This window comes from Gymnodraco acuticeps, unplaced genomic scaffold (assembly GCF_902827175.1).
Source record: "Gymnodraco acuticeps unplaced genomic scaffold, fGymAcu1.1, whole genome shotgun sequence".
Classification (NCBI taxonomy): Eukaryota; Metazoa; Chordata; class Actinopteri; order Perciformes; family Bathydraconidae; genus Gymnodraco; species Gymnodraco acuticeps.
In genome coordinates this window covers 922,963-938,745 of record NW_022990251.1, presented here as the reverse complement: position 1 = coordinate 938,745, position 15,783 = coordinate 922,963, and the positions used below count along the sequence as shown (strand labels likewise).

The window sequence follows — 15,783 nt, the reverse complement described above, 5'->3', positions numbered from 1 at the left end:
AGGTCTGTGAGAGACAGAAATCTTGTTTGTTTGTAGATGACCAAATACTTATTTTACCGAGGAATTTAACAATTAATTCATTAAAAATCCTACAATGTGATTTCCTGGATTCTTTCCCCTCATTCTGTCTCTCATAGTTGAAGTGTACCTAGGATGAAAATTACAGGCCTCTCATCTTTTTAAGTGGGAGAACTTGCACAATTGGTGGCTGACTAAATACTTTTTTGCCCCACTGTACTTTGTTTCAGCTTCCACTGCTAGATATTGTAAACCTCAACCTTTAAGTCTTACACTTTACTTTTCTGTTTAAACGCTTTCTATCAAAATGCCATCCTAAGCCATTTCTTTGTTAAATGTTGGTTGCAATGTCGCTCTGTCATCCGTCAAATACTTTACCACAGACTGAAACATTTGATATATCTGATGCTGTGAAATGAGGTACAGACAGACATTCATGGTCTACGGAAAACGCCTCATGACGTTGATGTTTCCGCCCATTTTTTCACCAGTGCCACAATCATGTCAATTGTATCATTTATTTGATGCAATTTCCACATTTACTCAAAAAGTCCCAAACAAACATTCATTGTTCCCTGACTATGACTTTGCTATAGGGCCACCAGCAGGTTGACAACAATTACATATCCATCTGTCGCAGCCGTTTTTTGTGTTCCATGCTAATTAGCATGCTAACACAAAGTGTTGTTCCGTATGCCTACCAGCTACCAAAACCTCCTCCATTTTGGCAAGAATGTTAAGCATCCTGGATTGGAAAACCTCGCCAATGTGTTATAATACATTTTCTACTCAAGGCATTTGGTTAACCCATAAAGTCACTTATTCATCTGATAAGTGGAGAGGGTGGTTCTGCGGAAAATTGTCAAACACTTGAAGGAAGTTCCTGCTTTTCATGATTCCTAATCTAAAACACCAAATCCTTCCTCATGGTCGCTTTCTAGCTTTTTTCCAGAACTTTAAACCTGGGTTGTTTTCTTCATGTCTTAAATTGTATCCTGATTGTGTATTCTCTGAGTTACTCTAACATTTTGTTGTCATTTTTTTCTCAAGGATGTAGCATTTCCAACACAAAAAATTAAATTCAAAGTCTTGAAATGGATGTAATTCACCTTGCAACACCCTTTCGAGGTGGTAACCTGTTCCAAAATGTCACTTAGTGTTGGGTTACACAAGTGTTTATTTTCACAGATTTAACTGAATAACATTCTGTGCCAAACTTCCCAAAGTGGGTGAAAGCAATAAAAAGGTGAAAAGTACTTTTACCGAAAATACTTTTCACCTTTTTATTGCTCCTGAGGTGAAGAAGGTTTACTGTGACATCTGCCAACGGTGTATTTTTTCCTTAAGAACCTCACTACCTGATAATGAACCCATGAGAAGTGTGAGAGTCAGGTTCCTTGAATGTAACGCGAGTCGTCATCAACAAATACAAGAAAAGAGATGGATGAGAGAGAAAAACAGGATTATTTTTCTCTTGCTTTCCCTTCTCTGTGCTTTTTCTCTCCTTCTTCCCCTCTTTCTCCATCCCACTCTTTTAATTTACCAAAAAGAAAAGCAGCCAGTGGGAAGATGTGGATCAAATTATATTCACCTTTTACCTGCACTCCTCTGCGCAATTAGCGTCACGCTTACTTGTCATTTCAAATTGACACACTGCTGTTGTGCTATGTAATTATTTACCTGCCTGGGGAAAATGACAAAGACACACACACACACTTCAAAACAAAAAGCACCTGTGCCCTACTTATCTTGAATTGTGTTTAACATGTCTTTTACCGTTACAGGGTCAATAAAAGTGTCTGTGTTGTGTACAAAATGATTAATGTTGTTTAAATGCCCTTTAAAGTGTTCTGTGTTTTTGCTGCATTTAAGATTTTGGGGTTTGAGCATCAGGACCCACCGTTCTTCCTTTAGGTGTCCGCTTCTTTGCCTGTTCATTTTTCAAAAATCAGTTTTTCTGGTCATGTGTTGGGAGAAAAAAAGGCAGGGTCCTGTTCTTCAATCCACAAAGGCCTTAGTACTCCACATTCCCCTTTTTCCCAACCCCACAACTGGAAAAAAGGTTCAGGGAACAAACAAGGTTAAATAAGAGAGACAAAGAGGGACCTAAACAGAGGCAGCCATTTTCTTCTGCAGGGGTCGAGAAAGAAAAACAGCTTTCTTTGATCTTGTGTCTTTTCTTGTGATAAAACTGTGTCTGTGATGCCTTTTGTTTTTGCTTTTGTACTCTTTTTAAAAGGAAAAAACAGAAAAAAAACAATAAGCAACCATGAACTCTTGCTGATTTGTCCTTTTTGCTCTTTCTTCTTTTCTTTTTTTGATATTCTTTTTTTTCCCGTTTTTGCCAGTAATCTTTTTTGAATTTTCTCTTTTCTCTTTTTCCCCCCTTTTTTTCTTAACCCTAGGTCCGCTCACAAAAAAACATGATGAATCTTCAATGAACAAGCCTCGAGACGAAGGTATTTTTGTTGCATGTTTTTCCTTTTTTCTTGTTTTGAAGTCTTTTTGGGGGATGTGTACACATAGAGTGGAGAACACACACACACGTCAAACATCAGGTGGGACTTTTGGATATGAGATGCATACCGATGTGTTGGTGTAAGTGTATGTCCATTTGCAGTTTGACAAAAAAAGCTGTCTTTCCTATGAACATCATTAGCCTTGTGTAACCTCGGATGATCATAACAATGGAACCCAGACACCCTTCATTATAAAGTCATCCGTGGCATTTTCCAAAGATCCTCATAAAAAAAAAAGAGCGCGCCTCGGACATCATCATCACCACTGTGCCCTTGAAAACACATTGGCCAACTAACAGCATTGTCCTGGCGCAACAAAGCACCCATTGAGACCAGCGTACACAATGAGGTGTATTATTATTGCGCCTCAATCCCCAGCTCACGGATGAAATTGCTATTGAGTAAGGACCTACACAAATATTAGGCTAGCCTCATTCTGAGTCGGCGATGATAACATCAAATCAAGGAAGAGAATTGGGGACATCCAAGGACGCTTGTGCCCTGCTTTGGAAGGTTTGGGTTTGCTACAATACAGAATTCACAGTTAATTTATCTCCTACCTGCAGCATACACACTGTGGAGGTGATTTGATCCCCCCCCCCCCTACTTCTTCCCTTCTTGTTCTTTTGGACTTGTTCATTGGAGGAAAAAATATGATATTTTGATACATATTTCTCTTTATGCTATTTTGAGGGTTGTGCGGGGCGAGTCTTTTTCTCGCTCCATGATGCTCTTTGATTTGGGGTGTTTTTTTAAGTCGGGAGTCGGAGGAAGTTTGACATAAGGAGGATTTTTCTTGGTTATCAAACGGCGAGGCACAGACACAACTGTTCCAGCCGAAAGCAGTTGGCAAACACCAAGAAAAGTCGAGCCCGGGGAAGATGCCTTTCCACCTTCCTTTAAGATATGTATTTCATCCCTCATCATGACCTGTGATTATCCTCATGTAATTGGGAAATACCATTGCACTAACTCAGCAGCTGAGATAAAGGGGGGAAACTGGAGTCAGTCAGTGAAGAGATAACAACATCCTACCAACACAGAAGTACAAAAAATAGTAGATCTTACTTCATAAAAACACAAAAAAAACAAAAGCATTGTAAAAAAAAAAAGGCAGATAATGTTATCAGACTTTCTTCTATAGATTAGGTTCTGGACTAATTTGGATTAAGTCCAATTAGTTGCACTGCTATCATGGGCAGGATTTAAGAAATACTGTTCAACCATAACATGAAATAAATGCATGGGAAATCAACAAAACCAAACGTCATCAGCCTGAAAAAATGAAAATATTCTCAAATGTTTCTGATGAAATGGACCTCCATTTTTGCCTAAAAGGAGTCCGATTAAAGTCCCCCTCCTTCAAAAACCTTTTTGGATTATTATCACTTCAGAATGATATGCACTTAACACTTTATATGTTCACATGTATCTGCTAAAGGAGGAGATATTTTCTATTAGGATATTTGTAGAATTTGGATTTCTTGGTGAGAGAGAATAAGTAGATGTCATTTTAAAAACATTTGATAAGGTCACACGTTGTGGAAAATCGATATTAGACATAAATATATCTTAAAACAGATCATTATTCGCAGTCTTCAAATAGTCCAAAACAGTATCAGGACCAGTATCCAAAACGTGCATGATGTAAACTCCTCTTTAGGTTGTTAAAATATCTTCAAACACGGAGGTACTGTAGTGAATACGTTTCCTCATAGGTAGCTACAACCCTGCAAAGGTCTATTAGTCGACATCGGGTTAAGCTGACAACAAATGAGATTGTGTATAAAGAGTGTACAGTACTGTATATCGATTGAAAAAAAATTCTCCTTTTAGATGCAATAAAGGTGCATTATTACTCTATAAAGAAAGCCAAATTGGAACTGCTTGTGTAAAAAACAAGTAATCCAGCAGAATGGAGCCATGGTGAAATGATTCATACTAGGTCAGTGCTGTGATATATGCAGTCTGATCAAAGCTGCTCGAAGCACGACCTGCGCAATCCTCCACCCTGAGGAGAGGCAATGTTAACTGTCAAAAGACGATGCGACGGTTTGAATTGTTGCACAAATTAAATCCCAGTGTTAGAAACCAGATCGCAGAAAGTGTTATCGATTTATAATAACAAGGCCAGTCCCTCTTAAGAAAATTATTTTCCAAACCAACAAAAAACATTCCGGACAATTTTCTAAATAGCCGGCCAGATTCCATTTATCACAGCAGTTCAATCAGTTTGTCCTCATTCTTTCAGCTGTGTATCAACAGCTTGTATCAAATTCGGCATGCTTTGAAGCAGTATACCAAGCAGGATCCTTTTCATGAGGTGATCTATTCAAGTGAAAAGCAACACTGTACACTCAAGAGGAGCAGCGAGGTGAGATGTCTTTATTCAGCACTCTGCATCAGGTGTGACTGTGAGAGAGCAAAGGATGCTCGGCCGCAGTGTTCAAAAACATTGATAGGGCTTACAGCTCTGTGTGTGTGTGTGTGTGTGTGTGTGTGTGTGTGTGTGTGTGTGTGTGTGTGTGTGTGTGTGTGTGTGTGTGTGTGTGTGTGTGTGTGTGTGTGTGTGTGTGTGTGTGTGTGTGTGTGTGTGTGTGTGTGTGTGTGTGTGTGTGTGTGTGTGTGTGTGTGTGTGTGTGTGTGTGTGTGTGTGTGTGTGTGTGTGTGTGTGTGTGTGTGTGTGTGTGTGTGTGTGTGTGTGTGTGTGTGTGTGTGTGTGTGTGTGTGTGTGTGTGTGTGTGTGTGTGTGGTGTGTGTGTGTGTGTGTGTGTGTGTGTGTGTGTGTGTGTGTGTGTGTGTGTGTGTGTGTGTGTGTGTGTGTGTGTGTGTGTGTGTGTGTGTGCGCGTGGAGGATTACAAATCAGAGCGAGATTGAGCTAAATCAAGAAAGAGACAGGGAGAGTGTGTTACTATTCCATCGTGTGTGTCAGCTCTGATCAGAGACAAACCAGAGCCACCTGAGCCCCGACCTGGAACATATTTCTGCCAGGGACAATGTCACCTCTCTCTGACACACACACACACACAGTAAAAATAAACAAGGCCACACGATACAAAAATGGACATGCCCATAAAAGGAAATGTCCAATCAAAACCTAATTGACAGACCCAGATGAAATACAGTTTATAGTATTACAATTTCACATTGCATAAATCCATTTAGTATGGGGATAAGCTAGGACTTCTTCATGTTGTATGATTTATATCTGAGGAGTAGGGTGGCTGACAGGTGCAAACGCGCTACCACAGTAAAAAACATCTCCATTAGACGCTACAGTTTCAAGAACGATGCGAACAGAAACAAAAATGTGCCAAAACAGATGCAAGTGAAGAAACATCTTCACCAACTTGACAACACATGCGCAGGGTTTACTGAAAGCGCTGCATAAACCAAATGCTGTAAATACATTACGCTGCAAATAAAAGTCGCTGCAAGAAGCTCAAAACACAACAGAAATGGGGACATCAAAAAGTGATGCACACAGCTGGAACCGGAGTGCTTGTAGATGTTTTGGGAATATAAAATGTACCTGTCGCTGTGACTGGAAACATACCTAAAATGTAAGTTGTATTGGCTTATTTTAACAATGTGATCGCATGATTCCTTCAGGTATTATTGCAGATCTGCTGTAAGCTAGCTAGCTAGCTAGCTATGATAGCTAACCAAGTCATTTCAAATATACTGACGATAGACGTATATTATGAAACCAGCTAAGAGTGCCGGCAGTGACAGTTGGCCAACTTTATAAAGCCCAAACGTCAACAAGCGATTTGGTCCCAGCTGTGTGATCCAATTTTAGTATCCCTGTTTCCATTGTGTGTTGAGTTTTTTATTTGCAGCGTTTTGCAGTTATGTCAAGTGGTAAACATGTTTCTTCATTTGCGTTATTAGGCTGCGATGGTTTCTTTCAACGGAAATGTTTACGGCCGATGAAGCGTGTTTGCACTTGTTGGCCACCATAGAGAATAATACAAACAATACTGGAGATTTACTCAAATAAATAGTTGGAAAACAATCAAATAGAACAAAATTACATAGATATCCTTAGTTTACAGAGCAAAGCGGTTTGATTCAATCCCCTCAACTTTATAAGAGGAAAAGAAGAGATAGTAGAGTTACAGGATTTTATATAAGGTTATTTCCGAGGCAAACACTATGCAGTACTTTATTAGATTCTGGTGCAGGGAACTTATTCATTCAAATTACAAATAAAGTAGAAACTCTAGATGAAAATAACCAGATAAATAAGGAAACAGAGACTGAAACAAAAGACTCTGTAAAACAGTATATTGTAACCTGTGTAATATAGTAAAGATGATTTCTTTCATTATCCTGATTGATTTAAAAAAAATCTCAAGCATGGAAATTATGTTAGGGATCGAACAGGCCTTGACTTTTTCCCAATAACGTAGTCAATTTTCTCCATGACCAATGATGATAAGAATATGAACCATCCAAGTGGCTATTTAATTGCAGTACAGTATTGGACATCATTAATCAAACAGCAGTGAAAGGTTTCAATTTACACTCAATTAATCAGCTCTCATAATAAGGTAGACTGCAGATTTTCTATTTTTATAACAAGCACGTGAACTGAATTGGTAGGATATAAGTCCATTGATCAAACAGACCCTACTTCTATTTCTTTAATACAAATTAAAAGACTATTAATGCTATATAATACTGCCTTTCATGGGAACAAGCTGTACTCCAGAAATGTAATAATATGTAATGAATTTCACTCTTGTACTTTCCTATGCACAAGGAAATTCCATTTGTTCTGCAATAACATAAATCAAACATGTACAGTAGGTGACATGTATTATTAGGATTTCTAGGATAATGCTGTAAAGTATAGGTTTTTTTATTTGTATTATTGCGATCAGGACACTGCTAGATCCCAATAAGGCAGTAATTAAAAAAGTTAAATGATGGCATATCATACGTCTAACAAAATTCCGTTTATTATTGCCAAATGAAAAAAGGGGTTAAAACCAGAGATTTTGACCAGTTATTAGTCTCCGATTGATTCACAGGTCAGAGTTCTTAAAGCTGCATTAATTGATTTGTTGGCCACCAGGGGGCAGCAGAACACGCTGCCTACACATATCATTATTTCAAAATGTTGTTCTCGCAGACACATTAAAACACAACTGAGGTCACAGTTTGACTCAGAGCATCAGGAATAATAACTTGGCCTTGTATCCAAGTCGACAATTTATACTTGTTTTAGCCTTTTTTTCCGTCACCAACAAATCTAACGTTTTAGCCGCTAAATGCTACGCTAACGACCACAAGCTAGCTCTTTTACTTCACGGCAACACCGTTTACAGACAATAAGCAAGATAATTATCTAAGACCTGCTGTATTTATTTTTATAGAAAAGTACAATATTGCCAGGGATTAAATACTATTTGTGTAACCTCTGTTTATGGCGTCTTAAAAAATACTTTGTGGTAAAAGTCAATTGCAGGATGCACATTTATATTCCATCAGTACATCATAACTGCTTTTAGCTACAGACAGAATTAATTACGGTATGATGTTTCAAGGCACGTTTTTTAAGGTCAAATAAGTTCAGTGCAGCGTAATGCAGTCTTTGAAACTAAAATATAAAAGGAGAATCTTTGCGGCATTGGACACAAAAGCCCTCAGCATTAATGTTCCACAACCCTGCAATATAAAAGGAAAAGAAGAGCCATTGAAAAAAAAATTCTCTACACACACACAAATACAACCTTATATTATATCTATATATATCATATATGAAGAAATACAAAAAAAACAGTCTAATCTTGACCCTTTTCCTGCTGCTTTAAGTTACTAACTCAAATGACCATGTATTAATAAAACAACAATGACCAGGATTCAGTGTTAACAGCTCCATTTAGAAATGTCAGCATTCATTTTTGTTTCTCACAAGTCTTTATCTCATCCAGGATATTATAACCGGCATAAGCCGCAACCCTGAAACACAATGCGTGACTAAACGCAGGGTCTTTACATTTATACTGACCAAGCACCGAAGCCTTGTTAAACGTTATCTATAAAAGTTACTGTCCCTGCTGACCACTGGAGAGAAACAATGGCTCTGTATCAAAGCGGCTGTTGATTAACTGCCTCTATCACCGGCTCTGTGGAAACTGGTCCACCCCCTGCTGGGTGAGCGGGCACAGTTTACTGAATCAGCTTTAAATGAATGTGTCTCTTAGTGAAATATGGCTGACAATGGCTACAGTATTACCCAGAAAAAGAGTTTTGACTGCTCGTGATTTAAATCTGAGGGAAGAAAAATGGACACAGAGACATGAAGGGGGCATTAGTGAGAGCGATGGCGGCTCCGGAGCAAGTCGATGCTTTGTGTTTGTTGATGGCGAGCTAGATGAAAGACGTCAGAGTGGCTTTATCACAGAGACACTTCAGCAAACATTATGAGACATCCAATGCTTTCCCCCGGACGGCTTGACGAGAAATAATAAGTCTCCGCTCTGTTTTTGTCTGCGCCAACGTATTTTTCTCAATTCCCTCCTCTTTTTTGCCTCTCCTCTCCTCCTTCCTGTCTTTCTGTATTATGCGCTGCTTCCACTGTGGTTATAACTCTGTTAACAGACGCTGGCCTGTGGGCAACGCAGCATCACTGCATATCGGCTTCTCTGTTCGTGCTCTCAGATACACACATTCATTCTAAAACACTTCCTTCTATCGCAATCCTCTCCCACACTCCCTTGTTTTGGGAAAAAGCACCCTGCAAGGCTGGAGACTTGGCATATTTCCCCTTTTTTCGTTTAATTAGGAGCATCCAGGGACTTGCTCTCCGGCTAAATCTTCACCATGGACACAGCCTAATATTCAATACACAAAAATACAACATTTGTAATAGAAATGGACGCAGCAAATGTAGGGCTGAACGATTAATCGATTTTAAATCGAAATCGCGAATTTTCCTTCTTGTGTGTCAGTCATCCACACCAATCAGAAGTGCTGTGCTCCACATGTACCAGCCATTGTTAACCAATCAGAAGTGGCCCATGATAGAAGGTGATAGACAGATTGATCCAATCACCTGCCAAGTATTTTTGAAAGTGCCTGCCCTTTCCAAATGGCTTCCAATGGAGCTCTCCTAGATGGTTTGGCGAACCATCTGAGTCAGGTTAGTAATGCTCCATCACATGTTTCTATTACAGGGTGAATCTTAAACTGAAGCTTGGCTTTAAAGCAACCCAACGGAAGTTTCATGTAAGTTTAGTTCTTTCACTCGTAGCTCGGGCTGCGGGGATGCTAGAGACGGGAGCACGTTGATACAACCTTCCTAGCCGGAGTTCTGGCCACATTTTACAATAAACTTCCGTTGGGTCGCTTAAAAACAAATATCGCAAATCGCAATCGCAATATATGTCAGAAAAATCGCAATTAGATTTTTTTTTCCCAAAATCGTGCAGCCCTAAGCAAATGCCAACCATTCAATTTCTACGTCGTTATGTGCCGAGTACAAATTACTCTAAAAAGGAACTTGAAAGGTGGCACAGAGACATGAATGAGCAGCGTATTAAAGAGCCTGTGACACGAGTTTCCCCCATCATCCAAACCCATCAATTTGAGTAAATATTGTCCCCTTGAAAACCGTTACTGAACTGATTTTGAATATGTGTACTTTGATAACCATTAATCCGCCCTTCAATGTTGACCATTTCCTGGATCTTCTCTGGGATTCTTCAAGTCCCGCCAAATTATGTGTGACGTCATTGTGGGCACAGCGCTCCAGCTGCACCGTTCAGGATCCCAGCATCTGCATGTAAACGCACGATGACGCACACAGCAGCAAGCTCAGACAACTCAGACAGTTTAATGTTGAACGTGTCTGAGAGCTCATGTGAGGCTGAAGGATCGGTTTATGTTGTATCTGTTAGAAGTTTAGGAATTAGGTGCGTCAATATGGGCGATCATACGGTCATGTAGCCAGTGGTGGACTGGGACTAAAAATCATCCCGGGACTCTCGACCGGCCCACTTCGGTACCGCTAGTAAATTGTCAACGGGGGGAGTGGGGGATGTCAGGGGCGGCGGGTGCTGTAGGCTAGCGAAGGCTAAGCCTTCCCAAATATTTGTGTCACTGCATCCTGGTAAAATACAAATATAATGATGTCTGTGTCTCTGACATTAGCGCTGCCAGCCACCTGTGCCCTGTGCTACGAAGCCAGTTCAACAGACCCTGGATATGTTTGAGTAACAAACAAACTAACAACAACAAACTAACAAACGAGATCTCGCTAAGCGGTCCTACGACGCTGGTTATCAACTCGGTAAATCAAGCCAGGGTTTCTCTCACCAGCTGAGCGCGCGTTCACGGGGGCGGGGTTAGCTACAATTGACCAATCACAATTAGGGACAAGTGTACTGACAGCACAGCGTCATACTTCATTAATGAAAAGTAAACTAATATTAGACAAATATGAGCTTTAAACATCCATGACTTAAACATATAATCCAGGATACAAGCCACAGAGTTGCTGCAAGGTGAATACAGAACAACTGGTTAAAAAATAACTAGGCCTACCGAGTGTTTGAAAGCGTATAGTTTTATGATATCACTGCCCCATCTAAGACACGAGTGGATCTGACTTTAATTACATTTGACTCGAGTGTTTCGTCAACATAATGTGTTGCTTAAAATAATACTTCTGCATACAGTATGTGACACTGTAAGTGTTGCACGGCCAGATACGGCTGGAGAAGCTGACTCAGATAAGGAAATATATGATATATTATGATATTATATGATCGATGATCTGATTGATGATGTAATATGAATGATAAGTGCGACACGTCGGCGTCTTCTCTGCATACGGCAGTTTAAACTGTATTTCCTTTATCCTGTAATATGACTTGAGAGATTTAAACTCTGCACACTGAGTTGATCTATTTTCTATAGACGCCGGAGGCGGGCAGCGTCAGGTAAAAAAAGTTATTTAGCCTTCCCAAACCTGAGCCTCACGCGCCGCCTATGGGGGATGTGCTAGTGACTTATCCGACCGGCCCACTTCGGTACCAGCCCATCTGGATTCGTCCCGATGGCCAGTCCGCCACTGCACCCAGCCCACGTAAACTGTAAACGGGGGGAGCCACGCTGCGGGGGAAACGGTGGACCTAGTGTCCCGATCGGAGTGGGAATAATAATAATAATAATCCGTGCATTTTATCCATTAATTTCCCCAACATTGTGGTGAAAAAAACCACACGTTTAATCCATGTTGGTGTACTACTACAAAAAGCATCGGTTTGTTTTCTCATCAGGAAATGCAGACCGGCTCAAACAAACGATTTTTAATCATCATTCTCACGATCATTTAATGTATCATATGTTCGCCGAATTGACATGAAAGCACTAATACATGTAGTTTCATCCACTTGAGTTTACAACTACAAAAATAATCGATTTGTTTTTATATCACATCCTACGGGAGGAAATTCAGCAGCTCTCACTACCGATTTTTAATCCTAATGTAATCATCATCTTCACCACGATCATTTATGTTTATGTTCACCGAATTGACATGAAAGCACTGACAAATATGAATATACTGTAGTCAACTTCATTCAAACGTTATTAACGTGCCTAAACTCAGTAATTCACCATTTCTACGCATGACAACACACTTTGTCCGTGTTTGGCTCTCTCGCCGCACAGTGAAGCGTTCCCGCATTGACGTCACTTCCGGCTTCCCCCAAAACTTCAAAATGAGTCGAAGGAATTTCCCCGCGATGTTCGAAATTATTGATATTTATCGGAACGGTATCGCACCTTCTTTTTTAAACTGACGGTTCGAGATGAGTAGTAGCCCAATATTTCATTGCACAACAGTTGTTGGGATGCTGTCACAGGCTCTTTAAAGAACTAAAATGGAAATAAAAACAGTTAAAGAGCAGAAAGAAGACTGAACATGTCACTGTGAAAATGAAGAAAAAAAACATTAGCGTGACTGAAATAGCACTATGTAATCTTCTACAGGAACAGATCCGTCAAACCAACTTTATTTTAACATTACTACAGAGACTCAATCCCCTTCTATCACTCCTCTCTCACTAGACCTGTCGTTTTTTTCCCTGCCTTAGCTCCAATCCTCCCCATTACCTCGATTCTCGGCCCACGTTGTGTCAAGGTTGTGTCAATATTATGTCGAATACACCTACTCCATCGCTCCTGACAGATAGTATTTTATTGAGCTTGAAAACCCCCTTTGACAAGACAAAGAAAGTGAGGAGGAGGAGGGAGCTGAGGCAGGATGAGGGAAGGATGGATATGAAAAGGTTTGGAAGGTACCGGGAGACGGAGCGGGACGAGGGGCCCAGAAAGAAAGTAAGAACGAGAAGTAGTTGGCGCCTCGTCGCCTGTCAGTTTGCGTAGCGCTTGGGAAAAAAGCTCAACACAGTTTCTGTGTTTTTCACTTGGCTGGGTTTATTTCCATGTGTAATGGCTATAAGGGACTGAAGGGAAGCAACAGCGAAGGTTGGCTCGGCTCCGCTTCCACTCCTGGAACTCCGTGAATACCATGCTGGCTTTGATTTCGGCCAGGAGCTGTCATGGGTTTATTTATTCCAAATCAATGAACTTTCAAAGTGTTCACTAAAAACAAATTAAGTTTGGAAAATATAAAATTGTGTTGCAGAGAAGTCCTCCCAAAAGGAAGATCAGCAATATAAAAATAGCACTGCAGGAATATGCTTCAGGAAAATAGTGGTGAAGCATGACTTTGGAAGCTAATGCACGTTTAAGCATACTGCAAATGGTATAATATTACAGATTTTGATATTGTGAAATGGATAACCGGTACCTTAAGCATTGTGTTGCTGGTGCCTTAGCTTAAATAAGAAATACATGTAAAGGTTTGATTTTAAAATAAAGTAAACCTGTAATTGTCTCTTTTATTCCACAAAAACTAATTCCAGTGTGAATGAAACTGATACAATATATATTTGCATCTGTTTCTCCAAGTAAATAACATTTGCAATATATATTTTTTCCTGCTCTTTGAATATAATATCCGTTTAAGTTTTTTAATGGATGTGTTTTGACACAGAATTAGGTAAGAGAAAAAATGGGATATGTTTCAAAAGGTAAACCCCTTACACTTTGTAGTATTTTATCCAAACCACGGAGTTGTCAATCATGTCAAACTCTCATGAATGGTACACATAATCCTTTTAATTGAATTGAATTTAAAACAGGAAGTAATCGTTTAAACTTAACTTTGAAAAGACAGTATTGATTATTGCTGCTGTCTGAACTCCTTGATTATGTAAATGAATGTGTCTTTGACTGTGAATTAAACAGCTAGTTGAGGTTAATCAAAGTAAATAAAGTAATACATAGTCATCAAAGTGAAGCAGTTACACAAATAGGCTGTATCCAGAAACACCAGTAGCTTCATAGAATTATGTATACACTGCATGAATCCTAACTTAACCAGCTTTCAATAATGTCAAAAACAAAATAAAAAACGTGTAGGAAAACCTTTTGTTATAGTGATGTTATTTTAAAAAGAAATTGTAAAAAATATTCTTGGCACATAAACTTACTAGTATTTGGAAGGGAAGCCAAAAAAGTCATTTTGGAGTCATTAAGGGGACAGATGTGATGACTACAGGTAGAACACTTCCCCTAGTCTTGTTGCAACACAATTTTTACCAGCGGGCATTTTGTTTTAGCTGCATGGATAGAGGAGGAAAATAAGGACGTGTTGAATTTGAGTTGCTAAACCCAAATCGGAGCTGGAGGTCTGACAGCAAGAATTTGCAACTCCGCCATCAGATTAACTGTCAGGACAGACAAGACGAGATAAGTGGCTGCTGATAATCCATACCCCACCCCCAACCCCCGGGGCGGCTTGCAGCACGAACAGGACGGTCTCCATGCATGTGAAAATGTTCGATTACAGATGAACGGCAGCACACACACACCCCGCAGTGAAACGAAAAGCCAAGCTCCTGGCAACACCTGCTGAGGAACGGCACGCTCACAACACCACAGCAGGAAGGACCAATCCCCTGTGCACATGGAGTTATGCTGGTACATGTTCCGCCCACTCTGACTAGTAGCCACGTCGGTGTTTTGTCTCTTTCTCACCTGAGTTGTACTGTTACTGTCAGAGCAGCATTCCAATTATGGAGCTATTGTTATGTATGAGATGGAGTTGCTAGAGGCTGATCTGACAGCAGAGCCTAATGGGAACGCTGGTGTCTGAATGGCTACGACAGCGGAGACTCTCTACACCTGATTTTATTTTCCCCTTCTCCTCCCGCTACACTCACAAATAGAAACATAATCATATAACTCGCCTGCTTCTTGCAACTGTTTTTCAGACCCCAGAAGAGGCAGCTTAACATGTATAGGCCTAGACAAAAATCAATGTTCGATCATACAAATGTGAAGAATGTAGTTTGTATTAATCTACTCGAGGTAGAACACACATTTGAGTCACATCTTGAATTTCAACAGAGGTGGAAGAAGTACTCAGATTATTTACTTAAGTAAACTAAGCCATACTACAGTGTAAACATACTCAGTTACAAGTAAAAGTAATGCATTCAATTGTTATTAAGTAACATTATACAATTTGCATTTAAATATACTTTAAGTACCGCAATTAAAAGTACCCACAATGCAAAATGGCACAAATATGCACTATATATATTAAATTATTGTATTATAATAATGAGTGCATCATTGTGTTCGTCCCTTCAGTGTTGCACTTGGTAAAAGTGAGGTTTATTGAAATGATTTAATATAGCTTAATATATAATAAGGAATTTCTTCGTGTTATGCATGCCCACTGCACCTCGCGGGATCGCGCACAGCGTAAAGCAAAAACTCGCAGACATTTCAATGATTTGTACGGCAAAGTTAGGTTTGGAAACGGTATCCTTTCCTTTTTGACGGGCATGCATAACACGGCATAACACCGGAGCCTCGCTGCGGGGAAACTTTGGCGCTGTTCCGAGTTTGTTCTAATCTGTCAAAGTGACGGACTGCTTTCAGATTGTTCAAAAAAAAATCGCCATAGACGGAAAATATTCGGTTAACGCGACCTCTTATAGAGACCCCCTCTCTGTAGGATCCCAGCATGTGTCAATGATGCCCCGCAGCAACACACACACACACACACACACACACACACACACACACACACACACACACACACACACACACACACACACACACACACACACACACTCATCGAGTCTCAAT

The 15,783-nt window shown here is 40.0% G+C and overlaps 1 protein-coding gene across 2 annotated transcripts in view; it reads left to right on the top strand.

Moving 5' to 3' along the window:
* Positions 1-15,783, top strand: part of nlgn2a (neuroligin 2a) — a 206,420-nt gene that overhangs the window by 113,507 nt on the left and 77,130 nt on the right. The window contains exon 3 of one of the 2 annotated variants that reach the window (XM_034220547.1): positions 2,424-2,477. The exons of the other annotated variant lie outside the window; for it this stretch is intronic. Within the exon in view, the coding sequence (XP_034076438.1) occupies positions 2,424-2,477 (54 nt within the window). The remainder of the gene's footprint in view (positions 1-2,423; positions 2,478-15,783) is intronic. 2 annotated transcript variants of the gene reach the window in all.